The sequence below is a fragment of the Oncorhynchus tshawytscha genome, linkage group LG02, assembly GCF_018296145.1.
Source record: "Oncorhynchus tshawytscha isolate Ot180627B linkage group LG02, Otsh_v2.0, whole genome shotgun sequence".
Lineage (NCBI taxonomy): Eukaryota > Metazoa > Chordata > Actinopteri > Salmoniformes > Salmonidae > Oncorhynchus > Oncorhynchus tshawytscha.
Window position 1 is genome coordinate 60,706,413 of NC_056430.1, and position 19,159 is coordinate 60,725,571.

The window sequence follows — 19,159 nt, forward strand, 5'->3', positions numbered from 1 at the left end:
AGTGGTTTTATTTAAAATATTCCACTGGAATTGCATTTAAAAAATGAACTGTCTATGTAATGCGATACGTGGCAAACCTTGTTAGAGACAGAATCTCATGGGTGGGTCATGGATATAAGAGCTATTTGGCCATACGGCTGGGTGGTAAATCAACAAATTGATGCAGGGAAAATATTTTTATATGCCTCTCTTCTCTTGCTCGTTGGAATGAATGATGGTACAGTTAGTTCCACAGAACAGAGATACTTTTATTTGTATTTCTGGCCAATGACTGAACTTTTCATGTATTTTCTCCAGACTTGTTCATATTGTCATATATTAGCCTATATTCAGTGAAGTTTCAGGAATAGTAACTGTGGTTTCAGAATGTAGTTACAGCACATTACAAATGTATGCTACATTTCAAATAATGAATAGCCTAAGCAATTAATATATTAGTTCATTCTAATAAACAACTAATGACACTAATAGTATTTTCGCCATCTCCAATCACCATGCCCTGTGTTCTTGAAATGAATACTAATATTAGCACTGGAACGCAACGGGAATGTTGCTGAAATGCCTCCCTCCATTACTATGTGTAATGGGTGTGGGAGCAAAATAAGTGGCGAGTTTAAGAAACCGCATTGCTTCGCCTTTGGCCGGGATCCAGGTTGCGGGCCATGCTTGGAATATCTCCCTTTTATCGAATTACTCTCGGCAAGATCGGGGAGAGACCCATTTGCACGCTAACCATCAGCACTGACTGACTGACTCCACGCTTCGCGCACAAACGTTGCCATGCAATGGGTTGTTTTGTCACTTCTTGATATTGCACTGACAACCAAAACTGGTCCCAGATCTGTTTGTGCTGTCACACAACTCTGCATGTGACATTGACCATAGGAGTTGGCAAGACACAAACAGATCTGGGACCAGGCTAGGATCATCATGGGTCATGCACCTAACACTTTGATGGGGCTTTGAGGGTTCAGTTTGAACCACCTAAAAACATTTTTGAACGATTAAAGGTGAGTGGTTAGTATTGGAGAACTCAGTGGCCCTTCAAACACCATTAGGCTTACAACATCACATGGCCCTAAGTGAATGGTTATTTTCAGCCATCCCTCTTCCCTCTCTTTACATCCCTCATTCATACCAGGACATGATGAACCCAAGACATTCCACATTCCTTGATTTCTAAGTCGGTTGTGTGTGTGTGTGTGTGTGTGTGTGTGTGTGTGTGTGTGTGTGTGTGTGTGTGTGTGTGTGTGTGTGTGTGTGTGTGTGTGTGTGTGTGTGTGTGTGTGTGTGTGTGTGAGTGAGAGAGATATGGGGGCTATTTGGGGAATTGGGGTGTGTATGTGTGGGTGTGTGTACGGTGATAGTCATCTAGTGATAAACGCCTTGGTGACCCAAAAAGGGGTGTAATGCAGAGGAGGCTGGTGGGAGGAGCAGAGGAGGATGGGCTCCTTGTAATGGCTGGAATGGAATAAATGGAACGGTAAACACATCAAATATATGGAAACTACATGTTTGACTCCGTTCCATTGATTCCATTCCAGCCACTACAATGAGCACATCCTCCTATAGCTCCTCCCACCAGACTCCTCTGGTGTAAGGGCTGACATTGCACAGATGAAATTCCCCAATAAAGCCCCCCTTCTCTATCTCTTTCTTTCACTCACTCTCTCTCACACACACTCACATGGATATGGCCAGACTGATGTGACTTCTAGAGTCTGGCCAGTCCAGAAAAGCCCCCCCCCTTTTCCCTACACCCATAGGAACTCTTTGAGTAGCCACAGCTGCATTGGGCAACATAGGTATTCCCTAAATGAAGTCTGGGATTCGCTATATCAAGTTTAATCAGTCATAACCTGGACGATCACAGCCTAGAACAAGACCAAACCAAACAGATGTAACTGGACCAAGACCTTGTACTTTTTTTTATTTCTCTCTGCATTTTTAGGAAGGCCCCCGTAAGTAAGCAGTTCCACACCTGCTGTTTATGAAGATTTTTGATTTTTTTTGTAGTTGTGGCTTTAAATGTTGTTGTTTAAACAAACAACATTTGTGCATGATAGTCCATTTATTGAGGCCAACTGAAGTGCATTGTCACAACTTTGATTTTCTTCACACCCTGAGTTTGCTTGCTATTCAGTAAAGTATATTTTCGTGGCTTTAGAAAAGTGTCGGCAGCTTGCCCCACAGGGCAAATAGATCTAGATAAGCTTCTCCATCAATAGAGAGAACACGTCAGTGTGTCCCACCCAAGACATCTGAAAAGGACCGGTTTGAAAGAAGCTCCCATTTCTCACAGCCTTTAAATGGGCCAACGTGGCTTTAGTTCCTGGTTCTCATAAGAAGTGATGTATACTGTGGTGCACAGGGAGTTGGGACTATTATGACTGATAGAGGCTCAGCTATCACTGGCCACTTAAGGCCAACTTCTTCATTGTACTGCTGCACCTTTTGTTCCCAACCACATTGTAACTAACCAGAACCCCACTTGATGCAGTGTCCCTAGGTAACATTTTTTCTGATAAAAAAAAAAAGAGTTAGCATTCAGCACATGTATGGGCAACTCCAGTCCTCAGGGGCAGGAGTGGTGTCACACTTTTTCCACAACCCTAATCAAAACAGCTGATGAAACTAATGTCATTCTAAACAAAAGATCATGATTAGTTGATTATTGGAGTCAGGTGTGTTAGCTGGGGCCGGGGTAAAAGTGTGACACCAATCAGGCCCCCAAGGATTGGAGTTGCCCATCTCTGATTTAGTACATACTTAGCTTTTTTCACATATTGTTAGCTTTAGGTATAACTGAATAGGTTATTTGGTAACACTTAAAATAATGCCAACATGTACTGTATAGGCTAACGCATTATTATGAGATAATATATTATGCTTTGAAGTCATAAGTTGTTGTGCTTATACCCCTATGTTTCAAACTGTCCCAGTCAGAGAAGTAATCACAACAATTCTGTGAGTCTGCAATCTTGAATCTGATCCAAAAAGAAATGGGGGAGTCGTCAACTTCAAGTGACTCCTTCTCCTCTTCACTCATCCTCGTCCAAGTTCAGGCTATAGCAGATGCCTCCTCATTCATTCCACACTAATCCTCTGTCAGTATCTGGTCTGCATCATCTCTGGTTCGAGCCACCACCGAACCTTATCTTTCTACCCCGTGTCACAAGAGTATTACTGTCCAACTGTTGTGCTGCACAGACAGGCCATGACGCTGCTGCTCATCACCTTCCAGGCCTTGATCCTTCTACATTCCTGTCCAATGATGGCTGACCACAATGCAGCTCTATATGCAGCATCTTCTGCATAGCTACACCTTCTCTTTACACTACATTTTGTGTTCAGATTGGATAGTAGTAGACAGAAAAGAACTGGTTCTGGATTCCACTCTATTTTTTTCCATGCAGTGTGTGGTCTGTTGACATTGTTGAGTAGGCCAATTAACCATGTTAGCTTATTTTACATGCATGCCTCCACAAATATATATTTTTTCTTCCTGGAATCTGGGTCGAGAGAGAGAAGCAATCCATCTGGTAAGAATTACACAGGCAGACAGCTCCCTCTGCTGGCCCAAACTTCTAATCAATTTTAGAGAGCTTCAGAGGGAAGTGTTTATTAATGTAACAACGATGAATTGTCAACATTTAACCAGCCAAATAAACATAGCTTCTGCTTACCACTTAAACATGACATTGTGAAAACGCAGGAACACAGTTTCCCGTCCTGGCAAAGTTGCGAACAAATGTTGTTTACATTAAAATTGCAGTCATTTAGTAGACACTCTTATCCAGAGCGACTTACAGGAGCAAATACGGTAAAGTGCCTTGCTCAAGGGCACATCAACAGATATTTCACATAAACCAGTGAGCTTTCAGTTACTGGCCCAACCATAGAGATGAAAAGAGGCCTCATCCACGTATCCCAGCCATTGTGGCCTCTGTGACAGCGTGGGCAGTGCCATTGAGACTAACTCCATTTTGAAGTAGTCTATTTTCTTCTTCACGATTGGCTGATCCCTCCTGATGACCCAGGTGCACATGACTCCAACAATGTCACCAGGAGGGATCAGCCAATGAAGTTGGAAGTGCCACACAGTTGACCTCGTTAAAATGATGGCAGCCCTCAGTGTTATTGCCCATGCAAAAATTGTATTTTGGCCACTAGAGGCCTCTATCATTCTCTATGGGCCCAACACTCTTAACCACTAGGTGGCTAAAATATTGCCTGCATAATTATTAGGTTGTTTTTAAAAACGTTTGTTTCAAATATTGAGTGGAAAATTCGTTTTCATTGAAAACATCTAATTTTCTAATATGTATATAAGAGAGGTTGATTCTCTTTGCTGATATTATCCACAATGCACATTAACGCTCATGTTGAGACATCTTCAAGTCGGCAATGTTGCGAGGACCCAGAAATGGTGGGCGTACGAGAAAGAGCTGATTCTGATGGTGAGAGCTAGCTAGCTAAACCAAGCCACTTGTTACCAAACTTTCAGTTAACCTGCCAGCTTTTACATTTGGTGAAATACGACATTACTGAAGGCCACAACATGAAAAATGTGTGTCATTGTATGTATGAAGCATGCAGCTGTTTCACTAGCAAAAGCTGTACATAACTTGGCTAGCTAGCTGTGCTATGGCAGAGAATAGCCTTGTGCTTAAATGACTCAAATGGCAAGTCTAACCCAAGCAAGACAGTTATTCATGCTATATTGCAATTTGATGACTGACTGGTTGAACAACCAGACTGTCAAGAGAAATTAAATGCATGGGACATGACACCCACTCTTCAGTTTGACTGAATAGCAGGTTAAATCAATGCATTAACAAATCAATGCTTCTTGAAATACATGTTTTGTGGTTATAATTAAGCCAAGTGCCTTTCAATCATGGGATTGCAGACTATCTGTAATAATTACAAAGTCTTGATTGTTATGGGCACGAGCCTTGGTACAATGTCAAGTCGCACCCTGCACTACACAAGAATAAACAGTACTATGTTCCCGAACCAGGCATTGTGGCATATGTTTCGCCACCTCAAGCCCCTGCCAAGGCAAAGTAGCTGGTGAAGGAGAGTGAGGTAAGCTCTTTAATATTGTTATGTAATTAATATTTTTTTACCTTTATTTAACTAGGCAAGTCAGTTAAGAACAAATTCTTATTTTCAATGACGGCCTAGGAACAGTGGGTTAACTGCCTGTTCAGGGGCAGAACGACAGATTTGTACCTTGTCAGCTCAGGGGCTTGAACTTGCAACCTTCCAGTTACTAGTCCAACGCTCTAACCACTAGGCTACCCTGCCGCCCCATGTCATGAGTCATGATTATCATCCTATCATTCGTGATGTAATCTAAGGCATGTCAAGGTCTTGTTGTAGCCTAAACATATTTAAAGTGACACATCCTTCAGTTGTGTAGATCACCTTCTTTCTGAGTTGACATGGTAGGGAACCACAAGTATGTTGCATCTTCATTTTTCTTTCTTTTGTTCCAGTGACGTACACATCCTTCAGAAAGGACAACATCTACTAGGCTATATAATGGACTGAGACTATGAAGCCCCAGAGCTGGTTGAGGAAGAACTGGCAGTGGGTGGTTGGGGGATCTTTTCTTGGCATCCATTTAACCACCTGGCTCATGCAGAGGGCTATGAGAAGCGTCGCTCGCTCTGAGATGTCACTGAAAGAGAAGGATTCCCAGGAGTGACTGGTGGTAAGGCGTTTTGCCGGTGGACTACTATATTTTTAACGACTCACGTGTGGAGTAAATGGAATTGAACTCTGAACTCAAGATAATGATGTAATTACCTGTGCTTGATTAGCTGCAAATGTTATTCCTCTGTTAGAGATCAAATTAAACTATGAATTTCACAATAAGTCAAACTGCAGAGTAACATGCTAACAGGTGTGCGGAGTATGAACATCTTTCACCCAGGGAAGATCAGGGCTGCATTTCAAAACACTTTACAGACAGACATCACATAATCGGTTACATTTAAAATGTCAGTCATGAAAGCAAACATTTGATTCTTCCCATTGAAACAAAATTTGAGATTATATTAAATTCGACCAAGGAGTGGGCTTAAGTACCATCGCAATTGAGTGCAATATTTTTTTTATTTAACCTTTAACTAAGCAAGTCAATATTGGGACCTCCATTCTTAACACGTTCCATCTTCAACATCTTTAAAGCTGTTTTCACTTTATCGTGCTGACCCAAACTGTACTGTGCTGGTTCAGAGATTTTATTTTCACATGCTCCTTTCCAGCATGGTTCCAGAAAACGACGGTGAATGCGTAACCAGGCCAGCGCAACACAGCTCGGCTGGATCAGTAAGGTGGAAAGAGTTTCATCGTTTCCGTCATCAGCATTGCTCTTTCTCCAGATCAGTGCCAATGATGGAAATTAAAAAGCCACCTTGGATTGAAATATTAATGTGGCCAATGTCTGCTTTTAGTGGACTATCATGTTGTTGCGCTCTCTAAAACATGATACCCACATGAAAAAGCTTATACTGCCCTCTAGGGTTAGAATAAGAGGATTACAACTACTGTCATGTCATAACACGTACTTTTAAGCTTGTCTGTCAAGAACCTCAGTGATGCACTAGCTCGACTAGTTCCCGAGGGTGGCAATGTTTACCATCTCTCTGGAACTTGATTGATGAATGTCACTGCGTAGCCAGATATTCAAGTTACATGCTTTCCAGTAAGCTGAGCCTTTGTCCCACCTAATGAAGGATGACATTGCCTTTGGACTTATCTAACCAAGCAAGCATGAAATTAAAAAGTGTAATCGCATATGCAGCAGTTATTAATCACATATTATTTGATAAACTGCATAAGAAAAACAAACAGACCACAGTTTTTTTCAGACCCAAGGTAAATAAGCAGAGATTTTAATGAGCCTTTCCAAAAGTGAAGTAGCTCATCTGTCCAAGAGATACCTTTTTGCACAAAGAAGAAAAGGCTGTCAGTCATCCCTTTCAACATAAAATATGTTATTCTTTCAATACCTACCCACCACCCCCCTTTCTCTTCACCTTGAATTCTTTATCCTTCATTGAGCTTTGACCATGATAAATGCTGCCACATAATTCATTCCTCCAAGTATTTTGGAGTATGGCATTACAGATATGTTGCTGCAAGGGTGGAATATGATAGCTCTGAGTACAATGAGATGATAGGTTCAATATGTCTAGTTACTGAAAGCTAAAGCCTGGTCAAATGGGCTCCACAGAAAAGAGCAATATAGGACAAGCGGCTATGGAACCCTGACCTGTTCACCGGACGTGCTACCTGTACCAGACCTGCTGTGTTCAACTCTAGAGACAGCAGGAGCGGTAGAGATACTCTTAATGATCGGCTATGAAAAGCCATCAGACATTTACTCCTGAGGTGCTGACTTGTTGCACCCTCGACAACTACTGTGATTATTATTATTTGACCATGCAGGTCATATATGAGCATTTGAACATCTTGGCCATGTTCTGTTATAATCTCCACCCGGCACAGCCAGGAGAGGACTGGCCACACCTCATAGCCTGGTTCCTCTCTAGGTTTCTTCCTAGGTTTTGGCCTTTCTCGGGACTTTTTCCTAGCCACCGTGCTTCTACACCTGCATTGCTTGCTGTTTGGGGTTTTAGGCTGGGTTACGGTACAACACTTTGAGATATCAGCTGATGCAAGATGTGCTATATAAATACATTTGATTTCAGAGTTCAGTAAATGCCAATATCATGGCTATGACTCATGATTTTAGCTAGGTCAGTCCATTTATTAAGGCTTCTCTGGTTTGCTGTTCTTCTTATAATATGAAAGGTATCACAGCTTTCCTCGACCGAGGGTAGTCTTCAAACTTCTCTTGGTAGTACCTGAAAGAGAATACAGTGTCAGATTGAAGGAATCCTACTGCCATGCTTTTCCATTGTAAAATGCCAACAAGACAGTCCGGGCTCATTGCTTTGCTGAAAGATCTATAGTTGTATCAATACCAGTGAACATGGGTGTATTAGTGTGAGTACGAGCATGAAGAGATTACAGAAGGCTCTTGAGGTTGGAACTGTCAGTACCTGTGGTGGTGGTAGGCCCGCGGTCCAATCGAGCACATGGTGAAAAGGGCAAAGGAGAACGTTGTCAGGGACCACGTTGCTAGGGCATACCCGCACCACTCCAGAATCTCTCCAAAGAAGTTTGCTCCGGAGACATACTCAAACATTCCCCCTGGAATATAAAGTGTCAGACAGTTATTTCAGTACTGTAGTAATGAAGTAGGGTCTGTTCACTCATACCTTAAAAGTAGTTCACAACATTTCAATCCCTGACCTTTTCAGACCCTACTTCATCTGTTACATTTTTTTCTTGACCCAGCACCCCATGTCAAGGGATCCATTGTTTGAATATACTACTTGGATAGTTAATTCAACCCGAAGGTGGGTGAAAACAGATCTGCTGTGGCCTTTTCTGTTTCACTTTTCTCCAGCTTTTTCCGCATGGTTCTGATAATAGTTGCAAGATGTTCCTTTTGAACCTTTCCATTAAGTAATGGCCCAGAAAGCTGGAATGTTTGCTTCCTGTGTCTGAAGTTTCTTGGCCAAACTTTGAATGCCTTGTGTACGTTGCTCACAATCTTCTATGACCCTGGTGATTACATTAGCAATTAAAGGCCCAATGCAGAAGTTTCTGGGTAACAATTAAGTACCTTACTGTAATAGAATTTCTAATAAAATGGGCAAAAACAGCTTTTTAGCAACAACAAAAAATCTGTCTCAATTTTGCCAGGACTGTCTGAGTGGGGAGGGGGAAACTGAAAACTAGCTGTTATTGGCAGAGAGGTTTGGAACTCTGTTATTGGTATATTAACCAATTTAGCACATGGTGATGTCACCATGGAAAGCCAAAACCAGCAATAATCAGGAAATAGGTTTTTTTTTCACATTTACACTTTACAGTGTTAGTGTCATTAGCTGTTGTAAAGTATGATAAAAAAACACAGGAAAATGCATTTTGACTGCACTGGGCCTTTAAACATCTTTCGATCAGCACAGGCATAGATAGCCCTTACAAAGCAAAAGGAAGTAGAGATAAATGCAAAAGGTCACATTGACACCAGAATGTTCCGAATATGCTCTGCTTGTTCTGTTTATCATCACATGGTTGTGTGGACAGTGGCTAAGTAAAGAGTACAGAACATGGTTATTTGTCTAAAGATCCACGTTTTTGCTATTGTTTCACAAGACTGGAACATATGCCGAAACACTGCTGGACATCTGTTATCCAGAATTCCATCTTGTACCTTTTGGAATCTTGTAAACAACCTCTCCGGGTTTTCTCAAATTTAGAAGAATGTGGTCACTGTGAATGTTGATGGCCATTCCCAGGAAAAACATCAGCAAACCTGAAAAAAACAATACAAGTGCTTATTGCAAACCAAATTCTGGTTCTATAAAAAACTCAAATGTATGAGCTGTTAAAAGCTTTCATGCTGGCAGAAGCTTGTACATTGCAAACCCCAAACTCAGACTGTCAACAAATCATTATTTCTATTCTTGTGGAAGAATATTGTCAAAATAGTCGTCCCATATCCTGCTGGGACCAAGAAATGCATGTTTTGAAGAATCTAGCCTCATTAAATGACCAATAAACACAGAACATTGGCAAGGAGGAAGCAAATGCAAACTTGTTTCGTCACAGTTCCAGGCTGAAAGCCTCGAAGTTCTCTGGCCAGATTAGAGTCTCCCAGACTGCACGGCTGCTTTTCCTGTTGTGTGTTTTCCTAACCAATTACATTTTTTTTAAATAATCTCAGACTTAATCTACAGTAGCTCTAGCAGTTATCAAATGTTATCCTTTAAAGGTTGAAATTACATTACTTTGTAAATAAATCTATTGCATTTATTTAGGGCTTCGACATAGGATACCAAATGACTGCCAAATGTCTGTGAACATCATCCAGGCACTGTAATATTCTGAATAAGGGCTGGGAAAAGACTGCTAAACCATTTCCGCTTGGATCTCAGATCTCACTTACCGGTGCCTAGACGAATGTCGGTCTGCCACGTGTCATCGTACGTGGCACAGTGGAGCATGTAGTGGCCTTGGAGAAAACCGTTGACGGAACAGAAGACTAACGCAGAGAAGACAATGTAGAGAGGGGAAGGGCGGCCTTTGGTCAGCAAGGAGTAGATGAACGTTCTTGTAAAAAAAAAAAAAAAATATTGATTAAAGAAATCAAGTCAAAGATGGGTTAATATAGCACTGCTGTGTACAAACTGAGTACCTGGAAGCCATGCAGGGCCGTGTTTCTTAACGTAGATAGAAATAGATTATGTAGAACAAACATTCCCCTGTAACAAGTAGAATAAGGGATCACGTCATCTCTTCATTACATTTCTATCTGCAACGTTCGACAATCTGCAACTACAAAGTTGTGCCCTATACTGATCGAGTGGGTACTGTTTAACGGTTCCCCTCCCTTCTCCTTACACCCTGAGCCTCTAGTCAATCTACATACATACTTCCCATTCCCTGTAACACTAGTAAACAGTGGAACAGGATTTTAGTTACATCCAGGGGCACTTCTGTTCTGACTTCTGCTCCTTCCTCTCCTGTTTTTTGAGTGAACTCCAGGTAAGGGCTTATGTGCTTGGTGGCTCATCTCAAAGCCCAGGGTCATGTTCAGTGGGGAAAGTAATATTGCAACATAACTAAAAAATACTGTTTCTTATTGGACAAGTTCAGGTATTACCTCCCTGTTTCGAAACATTTTCTCCATACTGGACATGACCCTGTTGAGTAAAGTTTGATATGGCAGAAGATGGTGACTAACAGATTCATGTAGGTGTGCTGACCTGGTTTAAGGGCAGTTGTGAATTTGATGCACGTTCAATTCCCTACCATGTAAATATATTCACACCCGGTCTCCATTGAGTGTTCTCCACAGGTTTTGACTATATAAGAGATCAGACAACAGTAGGATTTACTTACTAATGGCATTGCCTACTCCAGATGATTCGTTTTTTAAATCATATGAGCAAAAAATATTTAATTTTATTTGGAATGCTAAGCCAGACTAAATTAAATGTGCCTATTTATATTTTAACTTTATTTAACTAGGCAAGTGATGGCCTAGGAACAGTGTGTTAACTGCCTTGTTCAGGGGAAGAATGACAGATTTTTACCTTGTCAGCTCTGGGGTTCGATCTTGCAACATTTGGGTTACTAGTCCAACACTCTAACCAGTAGGCTTCCTGCCGCGCAAGTTTGGGGGGCTAAAATTATAAAATATTAAAGCTTTAAACCTCTCACTAAAAGCTTCACTCATACACAAGTTATACTTAAACCCAAAATGGTTCTCCAGTAGATTATTAAGAAAAGTTCATCCTTCGTTCAAAAATGGCTTTTTTGCCTTCATACAGATTACAACTACTCATTTCCGACTAATTGAAAATGAAATTTAGTTTAAAGTATTGCCCTTTCTGTCACGTATACTCCCTCCCCGGGCTCTAGGTCATCAGGCTGCTGATTATCCCGCACACATGTCACCATCGTCTCGTGCACATGCGCCTCATGACACTCACCTAGACTTCCTCACCTCCTTGATTATTTTCCCGATATCTGTCACTCCCCTTGGTTCTTTCCTCAGGTGTTATTGACTCTGTTTTCATGTTGGTGCGTTGTTTGTGTTTTGTGTTAATTGTTTCTTTTATTTAATAAAACTCTCACTCCATGAACTTGCTTCCCGACTCTCAGCGCACTCGTTACACTTTCTTAAACAAGCTGGTTATAATTTCAGTTTTATCCTCCAGAAAAGATAGAACAAATAATACAACAAATGTTATGGTTAAACTCAAATATAATTCATGATTAATAAAAAAAACATGATGGAATTTTTTTAACATGTTTATAATATTTATTAATTCTATTATGAATAGAAATGGAGGAGTTATGTCACATATGCAGTTATCAAAAATATATGGGAATATCTGTTCAATCCAAATTTACCAGGAGGCAAGTGGAAAAGGGAGAAGGTAGGGAACTTGTTTGCCTGCTGTATATTAAATATACAAATTGTCTGAAAGGAACTGGCATAAATAGAAAAATATACCAGTTTCATCTGAGGACAAAAAAATGTACAGCTGTGCTATACAGGCTGCAAAATAAATGGGAGGAGATTTTTGAAGTACCTATTCCATGGCACATGGTTTATAAACTGCTACAAAAAACTACACTTGACTCAACACTTAGTTTTTCAATTTAAATTTTCCAAATTCTTGCCACCAACCTTAGCCAAATACATTTAAACTCAGTTTTCACAATTCCTGACATTTAATCCTAGTAAAAAATTCCTGTCTTAGGTCAGTTAGGATCACCACTTTATTTTACAAATGTGAAATGTCAGAATAATAGTAGAGAGAATGATTTATTTCACCTTTTATTTATTTCATCACATTTGTATACTTACAGATCGGGGACCAATCTAATATGTACACATACCTTTGAAAGTAGTGCAGACAGAAGGTCCAGAGAAGAAGGTCTTTGCCCAGGCTGGGCTGTGTGTCAGTGGAGAGCAGAAGGAGCATGGGCACCAGGAAAGAAGGCAGTTCCTGGAGGAACCAGGCCAGCTTGGCAGGACAGGTCCTCCCTGGGGTCCCATCCGAGGTCACGTAGCGTCCATACGGGGTCTGGGTCCTGGTCTGCTGAAGGAGATACGCCACCGCACCGACGATGAACCCCCAGCTGAGGAAGTGGATCACATTCTCCTTGCACTCCATTATTATCCCCCTCTCCTTCTCTCCTTTCTTCTCCTTCTCTTCCTTCAGGTCCTCGTGTCCAGCAACGCTTCCACGGTCTCCACTCTGTCAAGATTGAGTAGCCTCCATCTGTGTATGCTGGTGTGAGACGTGTGTGAATGGGAGAGGCACACTTACTACTCCCAACTCCTCCCCTTTAAAACAACGGGAGTCTCTCATGTTTCAGTCACTGTTGAATCTGAGAAGGGTCATGATCTTGCTGCTTTATGTAAGTAGTTTGTATGTAACTTCTCTGCACTACTATTATGAGTGTGAAACATCACCAAGATTTTTTTTTTTAAACCTAAGGAATTATTACATTATATACATATTTTTTGTAATTGTTTTTTTAAAGTAAAGGATAACTTACATGTACAATTGCAGAACAAATAGACCTAGACAAAACCATTAACAACATTGCCCTCCAGTCTTTGCCTACCACATATACCACTATACTGATGTTTTTCTAATCATGTGAAAATGATGAGTGATCAGAGTTGGCCCTTGGCGAATCAATCTCCTCAAGAATGTATCAAATCTGCCACGAGGCACTCTGTCTGGAAAGGGGTAAATTGTTTCAAAGGGAGCTTGGTAGTCTTCCAATGTCAGTGACATTGTACTGTGAGAGAAGAGCAGGTTTTGGTACTCACACATAACAGGGATTACATAATCAGATTACAAAAATGAAGTAACTGTAATCGGACCAAATTACTTTAAATAAATTGTTTAATCGGATAACAGTTACATTCTTAAAAACAGCTGATTACATTTTAGATTATTACTCCATATAATATCAAGATGCAAGTGTTTGCCTCAAACACACTAAAATGGCAGGTTTTCTGAAAGCTGTGCTGAGCCACACAGCCCGGGAATTTGATATTTTCTAATCTATTTGAAATCTCAAAAATTGCCAAATTTGCTCTCCTTGGTTGCTTTCCACTGAAATTATTTTTAAACCAAAAACCTCAGATCCCCACTTATGGAGAACTGAAACGTCCCACCTTTCATCAGGATCTTTGTGTGAAAAGGACAGTAGTCAACACAGCTCCATCCAGTTCATATCTCATGCACTGGGATGACACACATGTCAGATCAAATCAAATTGTTTTTGTCACATGCGCCAAACACAACAGGTGTTGATCTTACCGTGAAATGCTTACTTACAAGCCCTTAACCAACAATTCAGTGCAAGAAAGAGTTAAGAAAATATTTACTAAATAAACTAAAGTAAAAAGTAATACAAACTAACACAATAAAATAACAATAACGAGGCTATATACCGGGTGTACCGGTACCGAGTCAATGTGTGTTTGGACCATGATAGTTCGTTGGTGATGTGGACACCAAGGACCTTGAAACTCGACTTACTCAGCTAAATCTCTATTTTCCTTGAAAATGTGTACACTAAAACCTACCTGTCTGTTTTTGCAGAGAGATATACACTACCGTTCAAAAGTTTGGGGTCACTTAGAAATGTCCTTGTTTTTGAAAGAAAAGCACATTTTTTGTCCATTAAAATAACATCAATTTGATCAGAAACACAGAGTAGACATTGTTGATGTTGTAAATGACTATTGTAGCTGGATACGGCAGATTTATTTTATGGAATATCTACATAGGTGTACAGAGGACCATTATCAGCAACCATCACTCCTGTGTTCCAATGGCACATTGTGTTAGTTAATTGATCATTAGAAAACCCTTTTACAATTATGTTAGCACAGTGTCGTGGAGAATCGTTTCAAAATATAACACTTACAAGAACTTGTGAGTTCAATATAGGCTTTTAATACAAACATATCAGAAGCCTAGATGGTCCGCGGAACACACACTTTCCCAGAGCACTGGCTCTGTATTTATACACACACAGCATATGAGTCAATTCCACACGTTAATGAAGTTACTTCCCTCAGGTCATCTGCCACCATTATCTTTCAGTCCAGGCTTCCTGCTTGTTCATGCCTAATAACGCCTGTATCCACTCTTGATTAGATTACAATGGTGGCAGGACCCTTTCATGTCCTAAGAATGATACAGTGGGGCAAAAAAGTATTTAGTCAGCCACCAATTGTGCAAGTTCTCCCACTTAAAAAGATGAGAGAGGCCTGTAATTTTCATCATAGGTACACTTCAACTATGACAGACAAAATGAGAAGAAAAAAAATCCAGAAAATCACATTGTAGGATTTTGAATGAATTTATTTGCAAATTATGGTGGAAAATAAGCATTTGCTCACCTACAAACAAGCAAGATTTCTGGCTCTCACAGACCTGTAATTTCTTCTTTAAGAGGCTCCTCTGTCCTCAACACATTACCTGTATTAATGGCACCTGTTTGAACTTGTTATCAGTATGAAAGACACCTGTCCACAACCTCAAACAGTCACACTCCAAACTCCACTATGGCCAAGAACAAAGAGCTGTCCAAGGACACCAGAAACTAAATTGTAGACCTGCACCAGGCTGGGAAGACTGAATCTGCAATAGGTAAGCAGCTTGGTTTGAAGAAATCAACTGTGGGAGCAATTATTAGGAAATTGAAGACATACAAGACCACTGATAATCTCCTTCGATCTGGGGCTCCACGCAAGATCTCTCAAAATGATCACAAGAACGGTGAGCAAAAATCCCAGAACCACACGGAGGGACCTAGTGAATGACCTGCAGAGAGCTGGGACCAAAGTAACAAAGCCTACCATCAGTAACACACTACGCCGCCAGGGACTCAAATCCTGCAGTGCCAGACGTGTCCCCCTGCTTAAGCCAGTACATGTCCAGGCCCATCTGAACTTTGCTAGAGAGCATTTGGATGATCCAGAAGAAGATTGGGAGAATGTCATATGGTCAGATGAAACCAAAATATAACTTTTTGGTAAAAACTCAACTCGTTGTGTTTTGAGGACAAAGAATGCTGAGTTGCATCCAAAGAGCACCATACCTACTGTGAAGCATGGGGGTGGAAACATGATTCTTTGGGGCTGTTTTTCTGCAAAGGGACCAGGACGACTGATCCGTGTAAAGGAAAGAATGAATGGACGTATCGTGAGATTTTGAGTGAAAACCTCCTTCCATCAGCAAGGGCATTGAAGATGAAACATGGCTGGGTCTTTCAGCATGACAATGATCCCAAACACACCGCCCGGGCAACGAAGGAGTGGCTTCGTAAGAAGCATTTCAAGGTCCTGGAGTGGCCTAGCCAGTCTCCAGATCTCAACCCCATAGAAAATCTTTGGAGGGAGTTGAAAGTCTGTGTTGCCCAGCAACAGCCCCAAAACATCACTGCTCTAGAGGAGATCTGCATGGAGGAATGGGCCAAAATACCAGCAACAGTATGTGAAAACCTTGTGAAGACTTACAGAAAACATTTGACCTCTGTCATTGCCAACAAAGGGTATATAACAAAGCATTGAGATAAACTTTTGTTATTGACCAAATACTTATTTTCCACCATCATTTGTAAATAAATTCATAAAAAGTCCTACAAAGTGATTTTCTGGATTTTTTTCCCTCATTTTGTCTGTCATAGTTGAAGTGTACCTATGATGAAAATTACAGGCCTCTCTCATATTTTTAAGTGGGAGAACTTGCACAATTGGTGGCTGACTAAATACTTTTTTGCCCCACTGTATATGTACTATGTCTATAGTCCATCAGGTGGTCATTTGGCTGGCACCCTCCTTTGTGTGTCCCTCTGATCTCGGTATGTCCAGCTGTCCTATGCACTCATGGCCTTGCTTTGGTTTCCTGTCCTCTACAATAGACAATGCATTTTACCCTAAACATTTATGCATTTTATGGCTTTGGCCATTATGTCTGTTATTTCTTGGTTTCCTGTTTTTACCAGAATGGCAAATGCACTCTAAGTGTGTCCTCTTGTGGTCTAATGTACACCTTTGCTATACAGTATTATGTTTGTACCGTTTGCTCCCACAACAGCTGAAAACTGGCCTTTAGACTAGTTGAGTATCTGGAGCAACAGCATTTGTGGGTTCGATTACAGGCTCAAAATGGCCAGAAACAAATAACTTTCTTCTGAAACTCATCAGTCTATTCTTGTTCTGAGAAATGAAGGCTATTCCATGGGAGAAATTGCCAAGAAACTGAAGATCTCGTTCCACGCTGTGCACTACTCCCTTCACAGAACAGTGCAAAATGGCTCTAACCAGAAGAGGAGTGGGAGGCCCCAGTGCACAACTGAGCAAGAGGACAAGTACATTAGAGTATCTAGTTTGAGAAACACACGCCTCACAATTCATCAACTGGCAGTTTCATTAAATAGTACCCGCAAAACACCAGTCTCAAAGTCAAAAGTGAAGAGGTGACTCTGGGATGCTGGCCTTCTAGGCAGAGTTGCATAGAAAAAGCCATAGCTTAGACTGGCCAATAACAAAAGATTTACCTGGGCAAAAGGACACAGACACTGGACAGAGGAAGATTGGAAGTTTGAGGTGTTCGGATCACAAAGAAGAACATTCGTGAGACGCAGAAAAAATGAAAAAATGCTGGACAATGTGATGGTCTGGGGGTGCTTTGGTAGTGGTAATGTGGAAGATTTGTAAAAGGTAAAAGGGATCTTGAAGAAGGAAGGCTATCCCTCTATACCCTGTGGACGGCGCTTAATTGGAGCCAATATCCTCCTACAACGGGACAATGACCCAAAGCACAGCTCCAAACTATGCAAGAACTATTTAGGGAAGAAGCAGTCCGCTGGTATTGTGTCTATAATGGAGTGGCCAGCACAGTCACCGGATCTCAACCCTATTGAGCTGTTGTGGGTGTAGCTTGACTGTATGGTACCCATCAAGCCAATCCATCTTGTGGGAGGTACTTCAGGACGCATGGTGTGAAATCTCTTCAGATTACCTCAACAAATTGACAACTAGAATGCCACAATTATTGTTTAAATTAAAAATCATTATTTATAACCTTGTCAACATCTTGACTATATTTCCTATTCATTTTGCTACTCATTTCATGTATGTTTTCATGGAAACAAGGACATTTCTAAGTGACCCCAAACTTTGGAACGGCAGTGTACGTGTTTTTGCCATTGTATTTACACAATTGAACATCCAAATCATGAAATAATCTCTTGGATTCATTGCATCTTTTGTTATTGAATCTTTATCGTACCAGACAGTTATGTTAGGGTGAGTCAGACATTCAAATGACCATTTCCTCGTTTACTGGCCAGTTCGGTGTAGTAGGCATATTATTGCACATCAGATAATGAGTGTTGGGAATTAAGGGTTGCACATTTTGGGGAATATTCAGAGGTGGAAACATTCTGTGGGAATTAATGGGAATATGTGGGAATTAATGGAACTATTTGCAAATGAATATTAATACCATTTAAATGTAGATGTTTTTTTCATTGGATATACTGTATATATTTTTAAAATTCAACATGTATAGAAACAGGTGAATTAACACTCCTCAGTTAGCAGGCTCAAGCAAGCAAAAACCCACATGGTAGTAAAAACTAACCAGCAGAAATTTTAACAAGTTAGAAATGATTTAAACCCACTTTGCTGTATGCTATTATTTGCTAGTTAACAAAAAATAATATATGTCATATAAAATATATTCACCCCACCCAGTATTGTAATCAAATCTTACCAGAAAGCATGTAGTCCTTGGCTCAGACAGTGTAATAGTGTGGGCTCAATAGCATCTAATTAGTGTGTAAGATCTTGAGAATCAGCTGTGCATGTGATGGAAGAATGCACTGTGCATGCAGAGGGTTGCAATTCCATTACATTGGGGATAGTTTAACCAAAATATGCCACAAGACCTAGAAATGATTTGTGTATCCCACAAAAAAAAGGTTTACTGTTATAAGCTAACATTTTTGATGAATGTAAGCAAAATTCTCCAAATTCCCGGTCTTAACTCCCCGTGGAAAATTTCGGACACTTTGCAACCCTAGTTGGGAATGCTTTCCCTGGAACTTGACAGTGAATCTGACCTTTTAGCCGGTATGCCATTTAATCAAGAAGATGCAGCAGACAGGTAAGTCAGCACTTGCCCGAAGATGCTGTGGAGTTGGGAGAGCAGTTAGAGAGGAAACTGATTGGTCTGCAGCATAAACTGAGGAGGCAGGTGCTGTCTAACCAAAGAAGTAATCCACTAAATTGTTCCACATTTCTTAACTGTTTTGAATGATTTCATGTTTCAAAGACATACAGTGCCTAAAGAAAGTCTCTTGAACTTTTACATTTTGTGTCAGTGCCCCAGAGTTTCGTTCATCCCCCCACACTTATCTACACACCATACTCCACACTTTTAAGGAGAATTTGTTTTTATTCTGAAAAAAAAATGATATATACAAAACTGAAGTATCATAATTGGATAAGTCT

At 40.6% G+C, this 19,159-nt stretch overlaps 1 protein-coding gene and 1 long non-coding RNA gene across 2 annotated transcripts; one reads left to right on the plus strand and one right to left on the minus strand.

Annotated features, from left to right (window-relative positions):
* The first annotated feature begins 4,267 nt into the window (after positions 1–4,267).
* On the plus strand, positions 4,268–6,568 carry LOC112265610. Its single transcript, XR_002955790.2, has 3 exons — positions 4,268–4,460; positions 5,024–5,091; positions 5,505–6,568. It is a non-coding gene; the product is annotated as an uncharacterized LOC112265610 (long non-coding RNA).
* A 1,056-nt stretch (positions 6,569–7,624) lies between these two features.
* On the minus strand, positions 7,625–12,910 carry LOC112265604 (3-oxo-5-alpha-steroid 4-dehydrogenase 2). The gene is made up of 5 exons (XM_024443097.2): positions 12,505–12,910; positions 10,040–10,203; positions 9,305–9,406; positions 8,082–8,232; positions 7,625–7,883 (listed from the first exon to the last, which is right to left on the minus strand). The coding sequence occupies exons 1-5, from the start codon at positions 12,780–12,782 to the stop codon at positions 7,817–7,819; spliced, it is 762 nt and encodes a 253-aa protein (XP_024298865.1). The 5' UTR covers positions 12,783–12,910; the 3' UTR covers positions 7,625–7,816.
* Positions 12,911–19,159: the final 6,249 nt, after the last annotated feature.

What these genes read in the sequence shown, in the direction of transcription:
- LOC112265604 (XM_024443097.2), bottom strand. Translation starts at nt 12,782, where the DNA reads ATGGAGTGCAAGGAGAATGTGATCCACTTCCTCAGCTGGGGGTTCATC. An exon ending in CGACATTCGTCTAGGCACCG is followed by an intron (nt 9,407 to 10,039) that starts GTAAGTGAGATC and finishes TGTTTTTTTCAG; the next exon opens with GTTTGCTGATGTTTTTCCTG. An exon ending in TGTTTACAAGATTCCAAAAG is followed by an intron (nt 8,233 to 9,304) that starts GTACAAGATGGA and finishes TTTATATTCCAG; the next exon opens with GGGGAATGTTTGAGTATGTC.